Below are 23,418 nucleotides of genomic sequence, written 5' to 3' on the forward strand. Positions count from 1 at the left end.
TGGTTGTCAAAGGTCCAGGTCGTGGAGGGGCGCCGTTATGGAATGAGGGGGCTACAGGCGTCACTTCCTCCGTTGCCTGAGGAAGGTTTGTTGTGTGATGGTTTCCTTTTGCGGGCCGTCATAGGGGCCCTAATGAGATCCCTGTTATTGCATCATGTTTTCTGCACGGTATACACATGCTTACACATATACATTAACATAGTCAGTTCTTCATAGAAAGGGTTGGTTTGCATTAAGGCCAAAAAAGGTTTGATGTATTTGATATGTTTTCATTTCAAGGAAAATGCATCCGGTACCAAACAACTCTGATTTAAAAACATAATGCATTTCAAGACTGTGTTTAGTTTCCCTAAATGTTTCTTTTTCCGACATGCAGCAAATCAGCAGCTTTCATAAATTGTATACAGATTTACCTTTGTACTTTGTCGAGAGATAACTCTGCAGACGTGTAGACCTTGCATGAGAATATCTTTAATTGGTAAAGTGATTATTTGATATAAATTATCCATACATTTTTAGATCTGCTCTTATCTTCCTTTTTCTTCTTTATCCCACACCTGACTTTACATTCTTAAATAAACATCACTTGGGCTTATAGGGACTCATTGTTTGCTTCTGGAATTAGCGGTGGTGAATAAATGCCTTTTTTAGTTTCCCAGAAGGCTTCTAATAGTCGCCCACCAAGGTGGACCACCTGTGTGGTTTGATTAGAGGGCTCCTCATCTCCACTTGAGGCGCCTTCATCCCTCTCCCTGACTGCTGGTGGCCCCAAAAGAATAGCAGAGTCTGCGGGGAAACCGGCCCCAGCAGGCCTCCCTCGCCCCAGTCCCCACCTGAGGTGTGCGTGATTTACAGTGTGTGGGAACAGATTGATCCACTGCTGTTTGAGCAGTCCGAGAGCAGGACGCTGTTCCTCTGCTTGAGTCTCATTAGGGATCTTAGGAGGGATTTCTTGTGCACTCGCGCACACACATACCAACACAGAATAGTCTCTGCATTGCCTCCGGCTTTTGGCTGGGGAATTGTCCCGTTATGAGTGTGTCTTTTCCTCTCTGTTTCCATGACTTTGGCTGGAGAGTAGAGAGAGGTGTGCTGTCCTTCTCATTGGGGATAAATCCACTGCTAATGAAACACTTGCTTACGACTGAGGCCTTGTGAGAACCCTCCTGAGCCTCAGGCGCTGAGCTTTTAGCTGTTCTTAGAGCCTACCTGCCAGTATCATAAAACTGTGCCACTATTTCATCGTTAACTGAGAGGCTTGGCGGTTACCACTGAGTGCATGATGCCCTGCGCCTTTCATCGCCCATGTCTACTTCTCAGTAAGACTGACAGTGGTTTGTTGTCTTAGATTTTTTGTTAGACCTCTAAAATGTGTGTTTTTCATTTATACTTAAATGTGGTTTTGGTTTAGTTTCTCTGGTCAACATCAACTTTCACCTTCATGATAGAATTAAGCCAGTGGTTTTTACTGTGCGAGTCAGATGCTTCCTTTATAGATGGTTATGTGTTCATGAGTCTCTGTACTTTCGATTTATAAATCATGTTTGGATTCTTAAAAAAAGTGTTAGCTTTATGGCTTCTAGATGAGTAGGTATGTTTTCGTTGAGGTCCACCCAAAAGAGAAGTTGTAAAGCTATTTCAGAGTGATAACCAGACCCAAAATGGACAATCGTAGTGACCAAATTGCAACATATTAGAACTAAATGTAAGAACACACAAAACATCGACATCTTGATTTCCCCTAGTTTTCAGGAAGTGTGGTATTAAATCACAACTAAGCTATGAACATGCATTTATAATTAATTTTGAATACGTTTACATTTGTTGTTAATTGATGGTGCATTTGAAATTTAATTGGTATTAAAATTGGATACCATTGATACGTTTAGCACCTTAAAACCAGCTTAAGAGTTAATCTCTCTGTGAAATCCCATCGGAAAGCACCACCAAAGTCTAATCAGTTTTCTTTGGCACAAGGACATTTGTTTTAGGGTGTTTGGGTTCAGGCGTACAAACAAACAGGAGGAAAAGCCCAATCATTGAGAATGACTCAGAGTTTTATTACAGCCTCACAGAGGTGTTGCATATTCCTTTAACAAAGACAATTACTATTCCCACCAGTTTTCTATCATTGCCATAGTCATTTTCAAATGATATCACTAGGACTGGGATGTTTTGTTTTTTTGGTTTACTTAATATGTGTATTCTATTAAAATTGCACTGTAGTCATAGGTGTAATTGTTGTGTATAAATGAGCTTGTGGATGGAAACAAGCAATAGTTGTAACCACATGGGGGTAGCAGTCCTTCTGAGCTCTGTCAGAGGCAGACATGGAGGCTCAGCTGGTAAGTGGTAGACACTGTTGTTTTATGGGGCATCTCTCTTCTCCCACATGGACGGCAGCGGGGAGAGCGTTTGAAGTCAAGCCCGCTTCACCTCAGGGTGTGGAGATTGGCTATTGTTGTAGATTTAGCACTGCTGAGAAGGATGAATGTCTGGAGCCCAGCATGGGAAAACTCGGTACGTGTCAAGTGCGGTCATGTTTGAGCAATGTGGCGTCTGCAGAGCAGCTTTTCAAAAAGGTGCCATGGTAATTCAAAAGAAAAAGGCACTTGAGGTGGTACTTGTGCAACAGTGTAGCAGAATATGGCTTCAGACGGACTGGAATATGCATTTAACCAACAGTGAAGTAGCTTCAGCATGCAAAAAGAGCACTGAGGGCAATTAGTTCATCTAATAGAAAAACGTGTAAACAGGATTAGAGGATATTAGAAATACAGGAACTGAAGTCTAGACTGTGGTGCGTGACATCATGTAAAATCTAATTGAAATGTACATTGCACAATATCCTGCATTTTGATTATATGCACTAAATCGTTTTTATATTGGGCATATTACGCCCTTATTTGTTGAGTCAGCTGAGCAGCTCCTCAGGTCATGCACACATACTCATACAGCTCACCCAGATTGGCCTCAGTCTGTTACTGTTTGTACATCAGAGAGCAAAACTTTGGAAACCAGTCTCTCAACTTCAGCAACATTCAAAAGATACAAAAACAGTTACTTTTTGTTATGACATTTTTTTTCACACAGATGTATTTACAATGCTTGAATGTAAAAACGTTTTAATGCACAATGTTTTAGTAGGTAGGGTGCTGTGGCAGAGATTATGATTGAAGGACTTGTTGGTACTGCATCATATTATAAAAATGTGATGTAAGTGTCTTGAAAAAGTTCCTATCCAATATGAAGTATTGCTTGTGTCTGTTTCTTGGTTGATCAACACGAAAGGTTTGCCATGATTATGTTTCCACTTTGATAATATTGTTCAACGTTGAACGACCCAGTTTTAACATTCAAACACATATCTGGATTGAATTGCACCCTTCAAATCCAGTCAATATAATATACCCTATATCTGCCTTGGACCTTGGCAATGCAAGGACATTCAAGGCAAGGTAATACACTTTATCAAACCCTTGAAAGACCTTAAAGATTGGAAGCCAGTGAGGGATCCACTGCACCGGTAACTTCTAGTTGTTGGGGATGTAAACAAAGAACAAGCCAATGCTATCCACAACACTACCTTATATGACAATATGTAACCCCTCTGTCTCTCTCCTGCTCAGACACAGACCCCCGTCTTCTGGAGAAGCAGGAGCAGCAGCAGCCGACTTATGTTGCCCTCAGCTACATCAACAGGTAAAGAACTATTGTTGAGAAAGAAAACGGCTGAATTTCCAATTATTTTTGTAGCATCTTAATTAAAAGCAAATCTAATTTAGAAACCTGACATGATATGGTTTTATTGCTCTTTGGCCCCATGAAGATTTATCAACAAAAGTCCTCTACATCAGTGAGTATTACTGCCGCATCATATGAGCTCAGAGGAGCTGCTAGCAGCAATTTCAAATGTCATCTGGTAGATTGCTTGGATGAATTGCTTCAGTATTTGGTAGCTGTTTTTTATTGCTCCATTTGGATCCCAGTCACCTTTGATATGGTGCATCAACAGTGGTTCTTAAAGCCTTATGCAACAAGCCAGGGTACAAGAAGTTGTCTCCCGGCCTTCACAGACACATCTTGATGTGGTTATCGTTTAATTTGTTAATTCCACTTTTGCTTTAACAACGCCTATGTTAACATTTCATTTTTATGATACACGTTAACCAAAGACTTTACTATCCATCATAAACCCTGGTGTAAGGCTTTTTGATTGGAATAGAGCCAATTAAATGTTTTCCGTTACACGTGTTCTACAGTAGCAAACCTCCGATAGCAGAACCTTGCAAACATCAGGACAGACCCAGTCGCGTATGATACATGAAATGAGATGCAATCTTTCTTTTGATAAGAAAGATTTCCAACTGACTGGTCCTTTATCCCACAATGGCAGGTTCATGACAGATGCTGCGCGGCGGGAACACGAGACCCTGAAGAAGAAGGTGCAGCCCAAGTTGTCTCTGTCTCTGACAGGCAGTCTGTCTCGCAGCAGTGTTTCCACTCCGCCTCGCCACACCAGTGGAAACCTCACCCCTCCCGTCACCCCACCCATCACCCCTTCCTCTTCCTTCCGCAGCAGCACACCTACAGGTACATACCCATGGCTAACACACTCACCTCTCTAGTTAGATCTCCAGAATGTAGTGTCTGCTGGCAGTGAAATACATGTTATGCATTGTTCATTAAGCAAGCAGCAGGGTGGTGTAGCAGTTGAGGAGACTGACATTCAACCAGGAGTTCCGTTTCAAGACACCGTGAAGGCAAGCATCCACCCTGCTGAAGTAAATCTGAACCTCCGCCGGTTTAGACACCACTCTCCCCCTTCTTCCTTATGAAAGAGAGCATGGAGGCAGTGCAATGTCCTTTTCAGGGTTAAACAATTCACCAAAGACTGGTTCCATTGTCTTTTTACTTAAAAAAAGATATGATAGGATGAAACAGATGTCTCACTTAGCGTGGGAGGTGAAAAGAAAAGCAGCTGTAACAGCTTAAACTACAGTCAAGACACTGGCAGAGATCACATAGAGTTTTAACCTCTATCTGCTGCAAAAATGATACATTTGACAATTGTCACAAGTAATGGCTTTAACGGTTGACTAATAATAAATTGTGACATGTCTGTAGAAAATTCTTCACTCCTCCTTGGTTGCATCTCAATATGTTACTTGGCGTGTGACTCCAATGCAGTGCTGAACTATTCAAACTGTATAAATGATTATCCTGCAAGTGAAAATCAGCAAGAGAACGTATTACATTTTTTAAGTTAAACTCACATTCACGCTATGGGAATAGGGGCAGCTTTTATGGTCCAGCTGATACATCTAATTCTCTGCAGTGTATACTATTATAGAGAAAACAGTTGCAGTTATTTCCCTTATTATGTTTTCCCATGTACTTATTTTATAAAGTATACACTCTTTAATGTTCTTTATTTTTTTATAGCTCTTGTGGTCATTTAGTTTGTATTCTGGTATAGCATCTTTAATTAATGAATAAAACAATTTCAGACCGCAAGACCCTAATGATGTACATACATTCTTTCCCACAATTGGCATATTTCTGTCTTTCCCAAAAAAGTGGGCAATGTTGCCCATTAAGCAGGGATGACAGGAACATTGCCTGAAGCACATGTTGAGAACAGTCCATACTTGTGAGCCTGGAGGCTAAAGGGCCAGGATTTTATTTAAACAGATTAGTCATCTTTAGAAATGTGCATAAAATCAGAGCTTCCTGGAGAGCAGCGCGTATGATCGCATGTCTACTCACAAGTCCCTGAGTCAGTTACTCTTTGACTTTCTGCCTTTCACCCTCCCACAGGTAGCGAGTGTGATGAGGAGGATGTAGATTTTGAGGAGTCAGACAGTGATGAATCGTGGACCACAGAAAGCGCCATCAGCTCCGAGTCCATCCTCAGTTCTATGTGCATGAACGGAGGAGACGAGAAGCCTTTTGCATGCCCCGTGCCAGGCTGTAAAAAGAGATACAAGGTACGATCCACTCAGCATCTCTCCTTAGAATTCACATTGTGTAGATTCCTCTTTTTTCCCATAGCCAGGAATATTACAAATAAACAACTAGATTGTTTTGCGTATATAAAATCAAAATGGATTCCCCGCTGTTGACAATGGAAAAAGAGTTCTTAGTTGAGCATTACAGGATGTCAACATAGATGCATACATCTAGTCCACTTCAGTGATGTGGACTTTTACAGGATTTTCCATCCACATCTGGTTTGTGTGGTTGGGATAAATTATGTGCAGCTTGAGAAAATTGCATTGCTGACGTGAATGACAGAGTTATGGGCGATGACTAAGTCGGAGGCAGCAGCCAGTTTTAGGCATCTGTTTAGGGGCAGAACAAGACATTTTATTTCTCCTCTCTAAAGCCTACTCAGCAAGCAACTGATATTTAAAAAATAAATGCAAGATATAGTTGTAGGAAGCTCAGTTGTAGGTGTGACCTCTTATTAGTAGGATTATGTGGTAGAAGTAGTTGTGGGGTCACTCAGCCAAATGGATGTTTGAGTGTCATATTCTTTGCTGCCTACAGAATGTGAATGGGATCAAGTATCATGCCAAGAACGGCCACCGAACCCAAATAAGGGTGCGCAAACCCTTCAAGTGCCGGTGTGGGAAAAGCTACAAAACGTCTCAGGGTCTCCGCCACCACACCATCAACTTCCACCCACCCATCTCTACTGACATCATCCGCAAGATGCAGCAGTAGAGAGAGCGACCAGCACTCTCCCTCAGGCCACCTCCCGACCGTCTGAAGATCACCAGCAATGGCTGTCTCTCATTCCACCCCCGCCCCTTCTCTCTCTCCTTCTCTTATCCTTCTTTGCTATGACACTATTTTTTATTGCATGGTATACATGTGTTATTATGTATCCTTAACTTTTATTCTGAATGTTGAATCTTTGTGTACTTCACGGTTTTGTATTTTGCACATTTAGACTATCATTTATCTATTTTACTTCGACATATGGTGCTCGTCGATGATGAGGGCTTGTTGTAGACTAGAGAAAGGCCACATTAAGTCACGAGCAGCCTTGGGCCTTCTGCTTTAAAGGCAGTGTGAAGTCAGAGGAAATATTAGGATGGTTGTTTGAAAGAAAAGAGGCTCAATTACCTTTCCTCTGTCTCATTTGAACCTACAAATGTGACAAAAGAAAATGAAAACAATCAGAATGTGTGCAGTATAACATTTTTCATTCTATGAGATGTAATGTTTATAATCATTGTTTGACTTAGTTACTTTTCCTTTCATATCACAAGTATTCAATACCTTTTTTCATCTGTTTTACTGCAAGCACGCGTGTGGTAGCACCAAAGGATGATCTCAGGTGACGTTTTCAAGCATTTCAGCTCCACAATCCTGCCCAGGGGTTCTGATAGTATTTTTGCAGTTCAGTGGCATCATGGGAACTCTGTGTGTCGTTGCTGCCATATTCTCCCGGTCACTTTCCTGAAGACTTAAGCAGTTTTCCTTACTGTTTTACAGTAAAGGATTGAAGCACTTTTTGTAACAAGTTGCCAACAAATCAGCATTTTTTTGCCAATGTCTCGTTTCTGGTATATGTACAGTAGCTACCAAACGAGGCACAAGGCCTTCAGAGCGGAGGTTTGCAGGTTCTGCATTGAAAGATGTATACCAAACCTCCAGTGTTTTCAGTATTGTGAGATTTCTGTATGTACAGTCGTTGCCTTGAATTGTAAACCATTCCAATCAGTGCAGATCTTTTGTATGTTTTTTTTTTTTTCGACGGTTCAGACAAATCCAGCTGAATGCAGACATTACAGAAAGCTCAGCCCACAGTGCTGTTCAGAGGCGCCCAGTCTTATGAAGCCAAGTGATTGTTTAGTCATGAATAGAAAAAGGTTGGGTCCGATGTTAGCCATGTATTCAGCTGTAAGAGGGGCTGTTAAACAAATGCAGCTCCCACTGTGTGCCATAATAATATGTCCGTTACTTTAGATTATATAAAACCCCATTGAATCCCAGAAATAATGAACCGCAGATCATTAGATGCCAAAAGTTTATGGATTTATCTACTTTGAGCCATTTGGTAACATCTTCACTGCATGGATGTTAATTGTTAATGAACCATGGTCCAATTAAGAATTGTGACAGTATTGTACTGCCAGTATGGAGGAAAGTCTTGATATAGTGTACAGTGAATGTATTATGTGTTAAGTGCATTAAATTATATTTTCATATGGTTCTGGAGTTAAAAAAACAAAACAAAACAATAGTATGTGTATGAAAATGCAACGCCAGAGGTCGTTTGGAGTAACAGCTGGTGATGTACTGTATTTCTTCAAAAAGCTGCTTCATGTAAACTTTTGTTACGTTTAGAATAAAAACCCCTCTGTGTGCCTACAGACTCCCGTGTGATTAACTGTGTCCGGACACGATTCAGATTCAAACAGACTTTATTAGATCTTATAAGATACATGGAACTCACTGAACAAATGAGACATTGAAATAAGTTATAACTGTAAAAGAGAAGAACAAAAGAAAGAAATTAACATAAGCTCAGCATGCACTGATTAGCTGATAATATGAAGGTTCTTAATGATTCTGACACAAAAAAAAAACACTTAAATACTCAAAATCAGAACAAAGGAAACCTAACATAAAACAAATCTATATCATACACAAAGGCTTTCACAATATAATTTGCTTCAATAAATCTAAAATAGATGATCTGATGATATACTGTATTATCGTTTCTGAATGTAATCACTGAAGACTGTTACCTGACTGCATATAGTGCACCAAGGCTGCTTTCTACAAAGAGTGAGCGAATGACTTGACTGATGTTTGAGGGGGGAACCATTTAGTTGGATGTTTTAAATGTAAGTTTGGTAAACACTTATCTCTTTCCCTGATTCATTACATCCTGTAGTCTGATTGATCTGAGTTAACTTAAAGTCGGTACATTTTGGTACAACAGTCGTTTCCCCTTAAATTATCTTTGAATCAAAATGAAGGGAAATCTTTTACCTATAAAAAGTGTTTGCCTCAGTGGCCCTGCCATATACACTGAATCAGAATGATTATTTTTGTATGTCACATCACTTCAAAGTATTCCTCTAAGTTGAAATAACAAAGCGAAGGCGAGTATAGTCCTAAAGATTGGATCTACACACCATTACATGCAGAAAAGAGTGCAGATTATTTTTCAGTGGTGACAGGAAGTAGGCAGAGCGGATGTGCTGATTCTCTGATTCTCTAGTCGAAGTTGAGCGTGTGGCTGTCGAAGTGTGTGAGCACATGATTCTCAAACACCTTCTGGTCGCAGTCCAGGGGGAACTGCTCGCTGCACATGGGGCAGATTTTCCAGTGGCTCTCCACATGCTCCTCAAACTTGCTCTGGTCATAGTTGGGGGGGAAGATGACCTCACACAGCGGACACCTCTTCATGTTCATGCTGAAGAGGAAAACAAAGGCAGCGGGAGAAAAGCTCCAGTAAGCAGTCAAGTGATGATGTGGGCAAACCAGGAGCGTAGGCCCATAAAGAGCATCTGTCTGATGCAACGTGGGTGGCCTGCTGCTTGACTAATACCAACAAAAGGGGGTTGTGCAGCAGAACCAACACTTTACACATGTTACAATGCACAGGTTTAGAAAACATAGGGTGCGGCAAGCTTGGATGGCATTTATGAGAGTTTGTTGAAAGTGAGGGTGTGTTACCTGGGATCAAAGCAGAATGCAGTTTGTCCGTCGGTCACAAATGGGCTTTGAGTTTCAGCTGCTGCGGGCTGCTCGTTGGTATTACCCTGAGGAAGAACGTTTTTATGAATATGTAGCATAAAGGAGGAAAGTAGTATTAAACTGTATTGGAGAGAATAGGGTCTGAGCTTACATTGTTGTCATTGTGTTGCTTTCCCTCGGACTCCTCGTGGCCTTCGGGCCGGCTGTGGTTGCGGGTGGGTTGGATACACACCACGTTGCTGTCCCAGGAGGGTGGGCCCACAGGGGGCAGCCTCAGCAGCTGGTCATCTGAGAATTCCTCATCTCCCTCATCTGCAGGGAGAGAATTCAGAGACACGTCTACTGTAAATACAAGTCCATTATTTCCATATCTGTTACTGGAGAAATCAACAAAGCTGCTCCATCTAACAAAAAGTATACCAACCTTTTGAGTCTGACATGTAAGGGTTCCTAAAATGCAGCTTACTGGGGCTCTGAGAGACCAGCAGGGGGGTGGGGGCGTCCTGGGCGTAAGGGACAGGGTACTGCAGGAATAAAGGCACAATGGACTGGATACTCTCCAAACTGGTTTTCTCACTGGCCCCCTGATCTCCCTTTTTGCCGCTGCCCTTCTGGAGCTCCTGTGCAGGAAACAGCAGAATATATATTTTACAACAAACAAAGAACAAAGTCAAAACTAAATGTTTTTGAGGAGCTAAATGCCTGATTTTATCTCACCACGACTCTTAGTCTTTCCAGATATACAGTGCTGCTTCCAATCACACAGCACCTCCTGAGCTATGACTTCTTCTCACTCACACAAACAGTTTCATTAGTGCCCTTCATTAAAAAAGAAACTCTTCTCTTTTTCAAAGGGATTGCGACGCTGTGTTTTATTGATGTGAGTTGCAGACGCCACTTTAATTTACAGTCTAAACCTCAAATTGGGTCATTCTGCTCCTCTTAGCTGTAAGAGAATTACCTCAAGGCAATCATTTAGGTCAGCGAGGACCTTGCTGTGGTCCAAAGTAATGGAATGGAAAATAAGAACTCATTTACTTTTACAATTAGAGGCGTATTAAACACAAGACCAGATTGGGTGAGGCAAACTTTCAGGGGGAATGTCACTTTTCAAGGAATTCTTAAGAGTGGAAGAAGCCTATAAAAGAGAAAATGAAAGCTGTCACTTACCCCGTCAACTTTTTCCTTGTCCTTCAAAACCAGAGCTAGTGTGTCCTTAAGTTCCTTCAGCTCCCGTCCCTTCTCAGCCACCTGGCTCTAAGGTAAACACAAGACACACAAACAAAAGACTTAAGAGACATTTTTAAATGTTCAAACATCTGACGTGTTGCTGATTGAAAACGGTATCATTGAAATACTCTCAGACCTCAGGGCTTGACATTAATTGATCACAGCCATAAAAGGCTTCCCTTTGCTCGGGACTGATTTATGTTCAATACTGCTCAAAGCAATACAACCTGTTTGAATTCCTCTGAGAGACTAAGCAAATATCCGCCTGACCTGAGCCAAGCACAGCATTAGCCAGGCAACTGGAGATGACTCCTCAGAGCCAGCAGCGCTCGTCTCCAGAGTCTGACATAAACAGCAGTAAAAAGTGGTCTCACAGATAGGCCTGCTCATAAACAACACTGTCTGAGCGGCCCTGTTCAAGGGGAGAGATAGCATCAAAGACTCCATCCCTGAGCAAGACCAGCCATACCCAGCGCTAAAATCGCAGTAAGTGTCCAAAGACAGACCTGATTTGAAATCAGCAGAGCATCACTTACAGCAAACGCCCTGACCGCAGTGCTAAGTGTCTGAACTGACCTTGTAGCGATCTTCCTCTGCTGCCAACTGCAGTTTCATGTTCTCATTGGTCTTCAGTTGTGCCTTAAATTTCACCTCCATCTTGGCCAGCTCATCGGCAAACATGCAGCTACGCTCCTTCTCCTCCTGAAGAGCAGTCAGATTTTCAACCAATGCTCTTTCATCATATTCCTCTATCTTACAATACAAAGAATACATACTGTTTATAAAACAGAACCTAGGGGTTTAAATATCTCATTTGTGGACATATGACCAATGAAAGGACATAAATAATCCTTTTTTTTTACCAGCAGCATCTGCTTGCACTTCCTGTACTTGTCACTCCTGTCTGTTGCTTCTCTGCTGATGCCTTTGAGCTTCTCCTGGATGATGGCTTCCAGCATGGGATCAGCAGAACCTGGACTTCCTGCAAAGATAATGAAGGCATGTCAGACAGTTTGGCAAAGCATAAGAAATATTTTAAATGCCATTACTCCTCGCATGACTTACACAGTTACATATCACGTACCTGGAACTGATGTGTCTGGACTCACTGATGCAGGGATTGTGGATATCTCTTGTGCTGAGCATCTCTTCGGGTCCTACACGCAGGAGACAAACAGTGTTACAAATTCACTTTAAATTAAACAAGAATACAGAAAAAAATGTATAAAGAATTGGTGCAGGCATAATGTAGATACATACAGGAAGCGTAACACAAATGCTACTGAAAACAATTGACAACATGTTTGTTTATTTAAAAAAGACTGCAATCCAGTTGAATGAAAAGACATCATGTGTAAATGTCTTGAGAAAGCCCGCTTAATGATGACAAAGATTAATCTCAGGAGGTTTTGCTTTATATTCCAGTTTATTCATTTGCAAAACAGACCAAAGAATTGCTAAAGACCTTTAACCTATATTCAATGAGATGGAATAGTGTTACAGAACTCTTATGTAAGTTCAACAGTATGTCGGCTGGGACCTACCCCTTGCTGATCAGAGAGTCTGAGCACTTGTTTTTGCAGTCGCTGACACTCCTTGTATTTCTCCTTGTAGTGTTCTGCAGCCATGTGCAGCCGCAGCTTCAGGTCCTCCACCTCTCTCTGCAGCTCCGCCAAAACAGCTGGGTCTGCAGCGGCCTCTTCTTCTGCTTTGGCCTGGCAACAACAACACAAAACTGATCAGAGACTACAAACACTCGTGTTCAAGCATGCAAAGACCCTTGGGAAGTTGTAGCGGTATGAAATAAACTTGAAAGAACTAGCATTAGTAAAGCGATGCAATGAGGCTGAGACTGAATCTGATCAGGATGGTTTCTTATTGCTTTTGTTTTTTCAGTTTTAACCTATCTAAGTCTGAATTATAGAAAGAGCTATCGACCCCTTCAAAGGCAGAACTGATAAAACACCCTGTGAGGCATTTTCTGTTTCCATTATTTTTCTCTTACTACTAATAAATGCATACATTTGCTTTGGTCAGCGTTGGCATAGCTACAAAAGGTTTGTCGGTAATATATAGTACTATTATGATTTATAACCTTCCAATATTTCTGTGGTGAAATACCTACCAACATTATTACATATTTAAATCAAAATCAGATTTATTTATCTTTATAATCATTATTATTCTGATTTACAGAGTATTAGAGGTTTTCTATGCAGGCACATTACCTACCACCCAACCTTCCATTATATCAAATGCTAATGTATTAGACAGAGCCAATTGAACCAATAAGCAGTGATCATATTGCTAATAGTCCTTACAGCTTCCCTCTTGGCGTCTGCCTTCATCTGCTCCACCAGGCGCTCCAGGCGGGCGCACTGACTCTGAGCCTCAGCCTTGGCCTGGCGGAGGGCATCGGCCTCCAGCTTCATGTGGTACAGTTCAGACATGGTGCGGTCGCGGGTGCTGGAGGCGTCTCTCAGCTCCGCGGCTAACAGGGAGGACTGCTGCTTGTTGGCGTGGAGCTGCTCCTCCTTCTGCCGCAGCTGCTCCTTCATGGCCTTCATATCTCCCTATAAAACATTTCAATGTTTCCAGTTAAAGGTTTTTTCATTTCTGTAAGCTCATTTTAAATGTGTAATAATTGTTCTATTCTTCAAATTATCTTAAAGGGTCCCCTATTATACAATTGTTAGGCATATATTATAGGTCTCAGATATATACAGAAACAGGTCTATGAAGTGTTTTGTTCAAAATACCAAAGAGATCACCCATTCTAGCCATGCCTCATACCCCTCTATTTCAGCCCTGTTACTAAAGTGCTGATTCTGGGTCCATAGCTTTATAAAAAAGAAAAAAAAGAGAGAGGAGAGCTAATGCAGGAGAATTCTACTGGCAGATACTTCTTATTCCTGAAACAGTATGGAGCTCAAATGATTTTTCTCTTGCGGGTTTACCACAAGGCGAGTTCCTTTTTATTTCCTGCTTTTTTTAAACATACTCTCTCCAGTACAGCGTTAGCTCTGAGTGTTAGCGATGCTTGCTAATGTAAACACAGACCATGTTAAGTCTAAAACACGTTGCACATTATTTCTGATAGAGCCGTGGGCCTAAAGCCAGCCCACATTTCTGTAATGCCGTCATGACCGCAGCAAATCTGGATCAGCTCCGTTGTACCACTGTTTTAAGAGATGTGTATTTTTCTGACACTTTGTGAGTCACATTGGAGACACATATTTATGTATAAAAGACATCAAAAAGTGCATTTTAAATAATAGGGGAACTTTACGTTTTACAAATAAGCTTTGATCAAGGCAAATTCTTTATGTGACAAATCTAGTGAGTTTTTTTTAAAGCATTAAAACAATGTGATTTGTACCAATGGGGAGGATTTGGCCAGAATCTCTTTGTACTGTTTCTCCTTCTCACTGAGGCAGGCCTGCAGGCGTCCCACCTCCTCTTTAAACAGGGCAATGGTGTTTTCCTTGTTCACATCCACAGACTTCAGCATCTGCAGCTCTGCACTCAGCTTGGTGTTCTCCAGCTCCCGGTTTTTCAGGTGAATCTGGTGCGCACACACACAGAAGTTATAAAACATTTATACAACACCTATCACAATCATGTACCAAAGAACATATGACTAGTAAAGTCAATGCTGCATGACCTCAATTACAAAATAGAGATTGAGGAAGGCCCGTAAAGTTTTCATAGTGCAACAGCCCCAGTGTGATGCTGCGAGTTATATTAGGTAGGGTTGTTTTTGCTTCATTTCCGTGGCGACACTGCGGCACTCCCAGTTCCTGTGCAGTGCCGACCACAACAGAGGCACAGAAACACCAGACGGAGCAGAAGAAGACAGAATAAGGCATTCCCTCTTTAGACTAAAAGTGTGGGCAAGATGATACAGAATGTGTACTTACTAGTAAGTAAAAACAGAAACAGAGGAAGTCAATTAACTGAACCTCCAAATTGGAGAATCTAATATAACAAAATATATTGTTAACCGTACAGATGGTAAAACTGACACTGACAAAGTAGTCAAAACCAAACCACCGCTAAGCCAATCTCTATTCTGGCATGTATCTGATGTAAAAAAGGCATAACTACTACCAGCATATTACCTTGTAGAGTTCCTTCTCATCTTTTTCGTTCTTGAGATGAGACTCGAGTGTTTCCTTCTCTGCTGTGAGTTTCTTCACTCTATCCTTGAGACTAAAGAAAAGGTCAGACAAAATGTTAGCCAAATAGTACATCGGTCAATATTAGGGGTGTAACGGTTCACAAACATTTTGGTTTTTAGGTCACGGTTCGGTTCGTTTTCAGTACAGCAGAAAATAATTATCACAAAACATAAAATATATATATATTTTTTTTAATTATTATTAAAACTGTGAATAATGTATTCACTCAAATAAATACAAAATATAATAAAAAGAACATTAAGGTGCAGCATTTCGATGAACTGAAATAATCTGTATTTGAACTGTACTGTACTAGTACTCACAAAACAAACTATTAGTTTTGGGTTTTTAATTATTATTAAACTGTGAATATTCACTCAAATAAATTAAGAAAAATGAACTTGTCCACATTGCTTGCCGAAAGGGCAGATCTGCTGGCACTAACAATGTCTCCTGCTGTGGAGAACACCCTCGCTAGGGACAGAGGTAGCAGATACAGCCAGGTAGCGCTTTGCTAACATGGCAACATAAGGATATTTGGCGTTTGTAATAGCTTTGGCTCGGTCTGAACTTTTTGCGAGTGGTGGAGGCTTAAATGCTAGTGGGAGTTGGGTTTGCGCTTTTTCTTTTGGTACCGGTGATATTCACGTTCGGGTGATGCCTTTTCAAATGAGTGTGCAAGTTGGATGTATTGCCAACCGCGTAACCAATTTTAGTTGAACAACGCCGACAAACAGCTTTGGTTCGGTCCACCTGTCTTTGTCCGTCATCCTTGTACGTAACTGCGAAACCAAAATGTTCCCAAACCGGAGACTTCAGTGATGCTGGAGGATTTTCAAGCTCAACTTTATCTGCGTTCGCCATTTCGATAGTTCCTCAAATTACTGACTAAATTTGAACGCATCCCTGTGACCAGCTCTCATAGTATGCCTCTCGTCCAATGAAATGACTTGCTCGCTCTATGAGGCGTTGAACCCAATGTGAGCAAATTACTCTGAATGCTGCGACGCAGCACCTGAGATTACTTCCAAAAAGTTGTTCACGTTCTCAATTTTTTACGTTTAACATTATATGCGTTCGGTACACACGTGCACCGAACCGAAGGGCGTGTACGTGTACCGTTACACCCCTAGTCAATATTCATATTCAGAGTTCGGAAAATAATAAATTAGTGAACTAAGCGTATGGTATATGGTTCATGCTGTTTTTAATGCACTACTGCTGGAGTCACAAGCTCTCTCCCTGACTTAAGCAATAGGTGGAATGTAAAAAAAAGGAGATATGTGATGATCAAACAACCCAAACTAGTGAATCTGCACCAACCCCTCCATCCTGAGCTCACCTGTCCAGCTCGGTTTCCTTTTGCAGGCCCTTCTGGGTGACTCCAATCAGATCCTCCTCCAGCTGTATGACTCTGGCTGTGGCCTCCTTCAGCCTCTTCTTCACCTCCTCTTTCTCCTCTTGCAGGGCCTGGGAAGAATTCTGCACCTCCTGGGAAACAATTAAATATAATGTTTAAAGACCAAAGCCCAAGTAGGGTATGGGAGAAGAATGCACATGATCTAAAATTGGCATAAATCATTCTTAATCATAAAATAAATGATTTGCTCCAATGTGTGCCAAGACAGATACATCTGGAAGGGTTCAAATCTAATATGACAAAAATAATTATAGCTTCCTGGTATATGACTTATTTGATGCTATGCTGAGCCATGGCTTGTGAAAGGCTACAAAGCATAAAAAGTGTATTCTCTTTGAAATGAATAAATCAATTGTGCTACTAAGATGACATCAAAAAAGCAAACGGAAATGATATTTTGTAACAGTTTCTTAATAAGAAGAATTTTGGAAATCTTTATATTCACACCATATAAAAAAAAAAAACATATAAAAGTATAGTCGTAAAATTAACAGCCACAAAATCTGTAAACGTGTTTTCATCTGAAAGCTGTTTTAAAACCAGCAGATTTATGGTTCAGGACAGTATTATGAATTATTACTGAGACTGAAAACTTAATAGTATGCTATAAAAAAAGAATTACAACTTTGATAATAAAAACATTCATATCTGTCAGAGTGTGATTTATACTCTTTTAGTGGATCATAAGTTTGGCTAGTTCTGCATATGTGTAGTCTTTCGCTAGGGGGTGCTAAGAGACGGATATAAAACTGTCTTTAACATAACTTCAAGAAATAGAAAAGGGCATCAATCATATCATTTGGCACCTTCAGCAACATGTGCTTACTCGGACACCAAGAACAGCTATTCTAATCAGAGGCCTTTTGATGAACTGACTGAACCTTCACAACAGAAACAAACATCCCCCCCCCCTCCTCACTGCAGGCACTACTATCCACTCTGAAAATGACTCCGCCTGTTCTCAGCTTACTTGGCTCTCTCTTCTCAGCTGGGCACAGTTTTCCTTCTCCTGCTCACACTCCTTCTGCAGAGCCTCCTTCTCGACCTCCAGCTGCTCCTTCTCCTGCTGCAGGAGGGCCATGTTTTTCACCAGCTCCTCCTTCTCTCTCTGGGCTTCCTCCACCTTTTGCTGCACAGGAGGAAACATTGCAGAGGTTTAAGTTCCCATAATCCTCAGTTTCAAGTGGTATATTATTTTGTTGACCATTGTAGGTCATTTCGTTACCAAACTAATATGAACTTAGAAATGTTAGTGGAAGTTCTGGATGTGACAGCAGCATTAGAGCATTGTTGTATTGAGAAGCACTGCCAAATCTTCTGACAAACAAACAGACAGTAGGGCGAAGTATTTAACATTTTATTTATGTAACAAGCACTTATATTTTCTGTATCACTTAAAGGTGGGGTGGGTAAGTTTGAGAAACCGGCTCGAGATACACTTGTTGTTATATTCCATGGAATGCTCTTAACATCCCGATAGCAATGAATATCTGAAGTGCTTTGACAAAAAAAATCCATAAAGAATTGTCATCTGTAGAAGCCGTAGCGCTGTAAAAAGCACGACCAATCATTTTAGCCGACCCGGCTAAAGTAACTGGATGGCCTACCTGCCTGTCAGCCTTCCATCTGTGCACAAACTTATCTCGTGCCCTCATTGGTCATGTGTGCATTCGTGTGTGTTGGAGGAGGGGCTCTGTGAGGAAGTGGCAGATTTTCTCCAGCTGTGTATTTTCAAATTCTAGCGCACTCTAGCTGGTTTCTCCAAAAATACCTACCCCACCTTTAAGGTCAGTGAGCGGCATACTTTACCTCAAGGTAGCCGGCCTTGGTGGTGACCACCAGGATGTCAGAGTTGCATTCATCCTCCACGGTCAGCAGCTCGTCCTCTGAAGGGCTGTTAGCACGAAACTGGAAGGGCGTGCTGGCCCCCCGGATCTCGCCTTTGTGGGTCACGTAACAGAACTGGTAGAACTCGGAATCATCGTTGGGCACGTAATATCCTGGGGAGGGATTCAATCCAGTCAGTGAACACAATGCACAGAAAAGCCAAAGAGATATTCCTCCACAACCCTACAACTAACCCCAGTCCTTAGCTTTGCCTAAACTGCACACTTATTCCAAAATGCAGTTATAACTTTGGGATAAATGTGTGTTTAACTTCAATGATGTGGATCATGGACTTAGTCTTTGGGATGTTGTGGGTTTGAATGAAAATAAATCTTTCTCAGGTCATGTTACCATCTATTACTTTATAAAAAGTAGTATAACAGATTAAAAAAACACATAAACTGAAATGTTTTTAACCCCAGAACACAGGTCAGGAAGGGTAAGGTTCTTATTTAACTCTACCTAGTGATTCAGTGTCTTTTAACAATCCTCTGATATGCGGTTATAAAAATGTGTCAAAGTCATATAAAGCCATGGTATGATCTTACCCTGAAAGACCACTATTCGGTTGACTGCGGTGCCTTCCTCATAGTTCTCAGGGAGAGGCGACCACAAGAATGTGTAATAGTCCCTCGCTGTGCTCCAACCAACCTGTGAGACATTGTGGGGAATACTTTCAACCAGACGCTCTCACCACATCAGTGTAAGATAATAGCAATGGAGAATTAACAAGGAGACTTCCTAGAATCCACTCAGTGCCACCTCCAAAAAATCTCAAAGTGGTTTATTATAATAATTACGGGGTTTTTAATCTATGTTTGGAAGATGGTGTCCCACCATGCCTACTGATAATTTCTATAAACCACTGAAACTCCTGCCACCACATGCATGTGGTCCGGCCCTTGTCATGAGCCAGTCACTATGTGAAAAATGTATCTACAACTCACTCCTAACAGGAAGAGGGAAATAGGTGAAAATGTTATACATAGGTGACTTGAAAATGAAAAACTAAATGTAATTACACGTATTTTATGTGTTGTTAACTGATGGCTGATGAGGGGGGGTGTACAGAAAATACATCCATAACTTCAGCCCGGTGCCATAAAACTGTCAAACAAAAATCAGAGTCACATCGAGCTGGCTGGCTTTCGGTGTTTGCACACTCAGACACACACACGTGCATCCACAACAAGCCCAGTCAACCCAGCCTTTCACACCAGCTTCTGCAAGAGAACATAGATTAACGTGTGTGACATTATATATCAATATTCATTGACACGGATCAAACTTATCCTTACAGAATTTGCTCTGATGTATAGGCTTTTTCTCCATCAGGCTAGTTTATGTTTTCACCTGTGTGCAAACAGCCTACAACTACAATACTGCAAGTGTTCATCAGAGCCAGAGATAGAAGGCCATGGTGCTCCAAAACCCCCAATTGTTACCACTGCAGTTCCAGCCTCCAGCAGTAAAGAACAGGAAGCAATTAAAACATGCACCTAGTTAGAGAGTGTCATTACTGAAGGCTAGCCCTATCCAGTCCACTCATTAGAGCAAGAGAGGTGGTGCTGGGTGAAAGCTCTGAGAGGAACTCTTTCACTTACAACAGAGTGGTCTGCTGTGTATAAACAGGGGGAGAGGAGGTAGAGACGGTGTAGAGCCTCAATAAAAACTAGACTGCTGACTGAAGCGATAACACAGGCAACATTGCAGAAGAGAAATCTCAAAATACAAGCTGTAACAAAGTGAGACCATAGAGTTTATTTAAGTTTAAACATGACTATTCAAAGTCATACCTCTGCAAGAAAGCTGACTGAAGCCTGTGGCAATGCTGCTGAGGGAGGTTATGTATTGTCTATGTGTGTAAATTCAAGAGAGAGTTGTTCATTAATCACAAAGAGAGGTTGTTCTCGAAGACAGCTTAATTATAAAGCTGTGCTTGCTTTCTCCTCGGCCACTGTGACAACCTGTCCCAACAACATTCCTCCATGAAGCTCAGCACGCACTGCAAAACGCAGCATGGTAGATGTTGCAACATTGAAAGGCCATATTTGTTTTTGTATATTCGAAATATAGCGTGCAATGAACTTATATCCAGCTGTTTCTTACTATTAAGTTGCTAAAATGTGTTTTTGGACTGCCTTTGTCTTTGGCAGTACGATATTTAGCTTCTGCTTTCTCTAAACTGGGGCCGTGTCCACCGTGATCTTCTGTAAGTCATATACTGACTATGGATAAGTACCTCATACAGCCCCACTTCAAAAAAAACTTTAACTAGATATAGCTGGACCATGGCTTATATTCAGATCAAAAGCATATCAAATAGATTTCTAAAAAACTGTGGTAGCACTGCAAACAAACTAAAAAAGACTTTGCTCCGTTTGACTGGGGGCCAGTAGCAACTAAATATGGGGTAAGGAGCCGACAATGATGCACAGTGTATCCAGGTTATCTCTACCCAAACAAACCTACAAACTTGGCACAGAACATCTCATCTGTCAGCACTGCCAGGAACATTTACACAATTTACGATCCTGCGCTCAGCCCATTCCAGCTCAGCTCTGTGTTTTAGAGGCTCAAGAAATTGGTAATTTTAAGATATATACTGCCAATTGGTAATAGCTTAAGGCTAAAACACAATGTGATGTGGAATCCAGCTCCAAAAGACTGCTGAACACGGTACTTAGACAGCCTCCAGACATTATGTGATCGTCCTCCAGTAGCCTAACATGACCTCATTTCTCAGTGAAGCTTGGAAAAACCCTCTGTTAACATACATTTCATAAATCTACAGACGTATAATGAATAGCACACACTAAGTATATTAATCATTGACCTATTTTTTCAGACACAGTATAAATATAGGGCTTTCATCATTGTTAAAAATATGAATATACATTTGTATGTCTCATGTTCAGCAAAACTGAAACAACTTGTCTCATAACAATAAGTGCACTATACGGGTATAAGGCAGAATGCAAAATAAACACAAAGGGCCATTAGTTAGATTTTGTTTATGATTTGATTTACTTTCAGCTTCCTTCTTATATCCGGGGAATAAAAAGCATGCTGGACTGGAAAAGCCGGCATATGCTTCCGTGTTCAACCACGATTCACTAGAGATGAGGCTAAAACAAATGACTGCCACTGTTTTGGATTTAATGTCCTCCTATAACAAGATCCATGTGGGGTACTAAAGGGGGTGAAACCGCTCCAATCCCTCTTCCAAATAAGCACTATAATAGCTGCATAATTCAAGTTGTTCTCACTACTGAATTAATAGTTGGTTTCCACATTTTCAGTGATACCTTAAATTAAAGCCTTGACAGATAGCTGCGAGGTGTTCACTGGCACTAATTTGTTCGTTTTTAAGACCTAGATAAATAACCGCTATGTCATTGCTCCCTTGTACAAATGGAGTTATCATACAGTATGTTGGAGATTCCAATAAATCAAATTCTGCAGTCATTTGAAACCGTACTGTTATATTTCTGCTACTCCATTTACTCATAACCATAATAAATATGCATATACTGCAGTTTTGTTAAATGCTTTCATAATACATTGAAGAGCGTTATTCACCTTGAATATGCCAACCCAGTCCTTTGGATTTGGTTTGATGAACTGCGTCAGGGTGAGGTGACACTCCAGTGCAGCATGGGGCATGTAGCTCTTCCCCACATTCTGGAAGATGACATGGGCAAAGTTTGATGTGTCCATGTTGTCGTGTAATGAAGTCCCGTCCAGGAACAGTTCCATAAATCACTCAGCAGTGGCTACATAGGAAGAGACAAGAAACAAAATATGTGATTAAAAAGAACAATAATCAAGTAAACAACCAAAATACCTCTCTTCATAACGAATGACAGCGCCAGTTCTATATGACGAGAGAAAATGTAATACTGAGGATCCAACAATTACTTTATATGGTTATTAAATAAAATGTAATATTATAAATTGTGTAGTTGGTACTACAATTGTAGTTGGTACACAATTGCAGATCCTGAACTTCCTGACGGGCAGACCCCAGGCAGTGTGGGTGGGAAACATCACATCCTCCACCCTGATCCTCAACACCGGAGCCCCTCAAGGCTGCATGCTCAGCCCTCTCCTCTACTCCCTGTTCACTCACAACTGCGTGGCCACACACAGCTCCAACACCATCGTGAAGTTTGCTGACGACACGACCGTCATCGGTCAGATCACAGACGGCGACGAGACGGCGTACAGAGAGGAGGTCGGAAAACTGACATCTTGGTGCCAGGATAACAACCTCCATCTCAACGTCAGCAAAACAAAGGAGCTGATTGTGGATTACAGGAAGCAGCAGGGAGAGGGACACGCCGCCATCGCCATCAATGGGACTACGGTGGAGAGAGTCAGCAGCTTCAGGTTCCTCAGTCTCCACATGACTGAGGACCTGACATGGACTCTTCACACCACCACCATCACCAAGAAAGCTCGACAGCGGCTCCTCTTTCTCCGCAGGCTGAGGAGGTTCAAAATGGACTCCAGGATACTCAGCAACTTCTACAGGTGCACCATAGAGAGTATCCTGACTGGCTGCATCACGGCCTGGTACGTCGGCTGCACCGCAGCTGTGAAAACTGCACAGAACATCACCAGGATAGAGTTGCCATCCATGGAGGACCTCTTCTCCCAGCGGCTCAGTTAGAAATCCCTCCGGATTATAAAAGACCCCCATCACCGCAGCCACCAACTGTTCAGTCTGCTGCCGTCTGGCAGGCGTTACCACAGCACCCGGACAAAAACCACCAGATTCAGAGACAGTTTCATCCCGCAGGCAATAAGACTGTTAAACACCTGAACTGTTGTAACAACATCCATAACATTCTGCTACTTAGTAAATCATGTATCTATTTACCTAATATATCATTCCAATAGCTTGCATATAGACTCTTATTTCACTACTTCACTTTTTTTAAACTATTTTTCTTTTTGTATTTACTTTTTAGT

At 41.5% G+C, this 23,418-nt stretch overlaps 2 protein-coding genes across 4 annotated transcripts in view; one reads left to right on the forward strand and one right to left on the reverse strand.

Moving 5' to 3' along the window:
• The window catches only part of jazf1b (JAZF zinc finger 1b), a 13,328-nt gene extending 4,941 nt beyond the window's left edge, over positions 1–8,387 (forward strand). Inside the window, exons 2-6 of one of the 2 annotated variants that reach the window (XM_010776317.1) lie at positions 3,630–3,702; positions 3,830–3,856; positions 4,397–4,593; positions 5,821–5,990; positions 6,553–8,387. In XM_010776317.1, coding sequence (XP_010774619.1) covers positions 3,630–3,702; positions 3,830–3,856; positions 4,397–4,593; positions 5,821–5,990; positions 6,553–6,729 — 644 coding nt within the window. In that variant the 3' untranslated portion in view covers positions 6,730–8,387. The remainder of the gene's footprint in view (positions 1–3,629; positions 3,703–3,829; positions 3,857–4,396; positions 4,594–5,820; positions 5,991–6,552) is intronic. The other variant, XM_010776318.1, reaches the window with a different exon arrangement.
• Positions 8,388–8,881: 494 nt separating this feature from the next.
• tax1bp1b (Tax1 (human T-cell leukemia virus type I) binding protein 1b) lies at positions 8,882–22,244 on the reverse strand. Of its 2 annotated transcripts, XM_010776323.1 has the most exons (17): positions 22,024–22,244; positions 18,990–19,092; positions 18,364–18,554; positions 17,525–17,683; positions 16,477–16,625; positions 15,075–15,165; positions 14,333–14,518; positions 13,275–13,526; positions 12,498–12,668; positions 12,038–12,110; positions 11,817–11,935; positions 11,530–11,655; positions 10,894–10,980; positions 10,148–10,343; positions 9,875–10,035; positions 9,703–9,788; positions 8,882–9,439 (listed from the first exon to the last, which is right to left on the reverse strand). In XM_010776323.1, exons 1-17 carry the CDS (start codon positions 22,198–22,200, stop codon positions 9,241–9,243), a joined length of 2,526 nt encoding a protein of 841 aa, XP_010774625.1. In that variant the 5' UTR covers positions 22,201–22,244; the 3' UTR covers positions 8,882–9,240. The 2 variants fall into 2 exon arrangements, with proteins under 2 accessions (XP_010774625.1, XP_010774626.1); XM_010776324.1 differs by lacking the exon at positions 11,530–11,655.
• Positions 22,245–23,418: the final 1,174 nt, after the last annotated feature.

Source organism: Notothenia coriiceps, unplaced genomic scaffold, assembly GCF_000735185.1.
Source record: "Notothenia coriiceps isolate Sejong01 unplaced genomic scaffold, NC01 NC01_scaffold00016872, whole genome shotgun sequence".
In the NCBI taxonomy this organism is placed as follows: Eukaryota; Metazoa; Chordata; class Actinopteri; order Perciformes; family Nototheniidae; genus Notothenia; species Notothenia coriiceps.

Coding starts and splice junctions, on each gene's coding strand:
- tax1bp1b (XM_010776323.1), bottom strand. CDS start 22,200: ATGGAACTGTTCCTGGACGGGACTTCATTACACGACAACATGGACACA. Junction 14,519..15,074: donor ATGAGAAGGAACTCTACAAG/GTAATATGCTGG, acceptor TGTGCGCACCAG/ATTCACCTGAAAAACCGGGA. Junction 12,669..13,274: donor CAGACGCCAAGAGGGAAGCT/GTAAGGACTATT, acceptor TGTTGTTGCCAG/GCCAAAGCAGAAGAAGAGGC.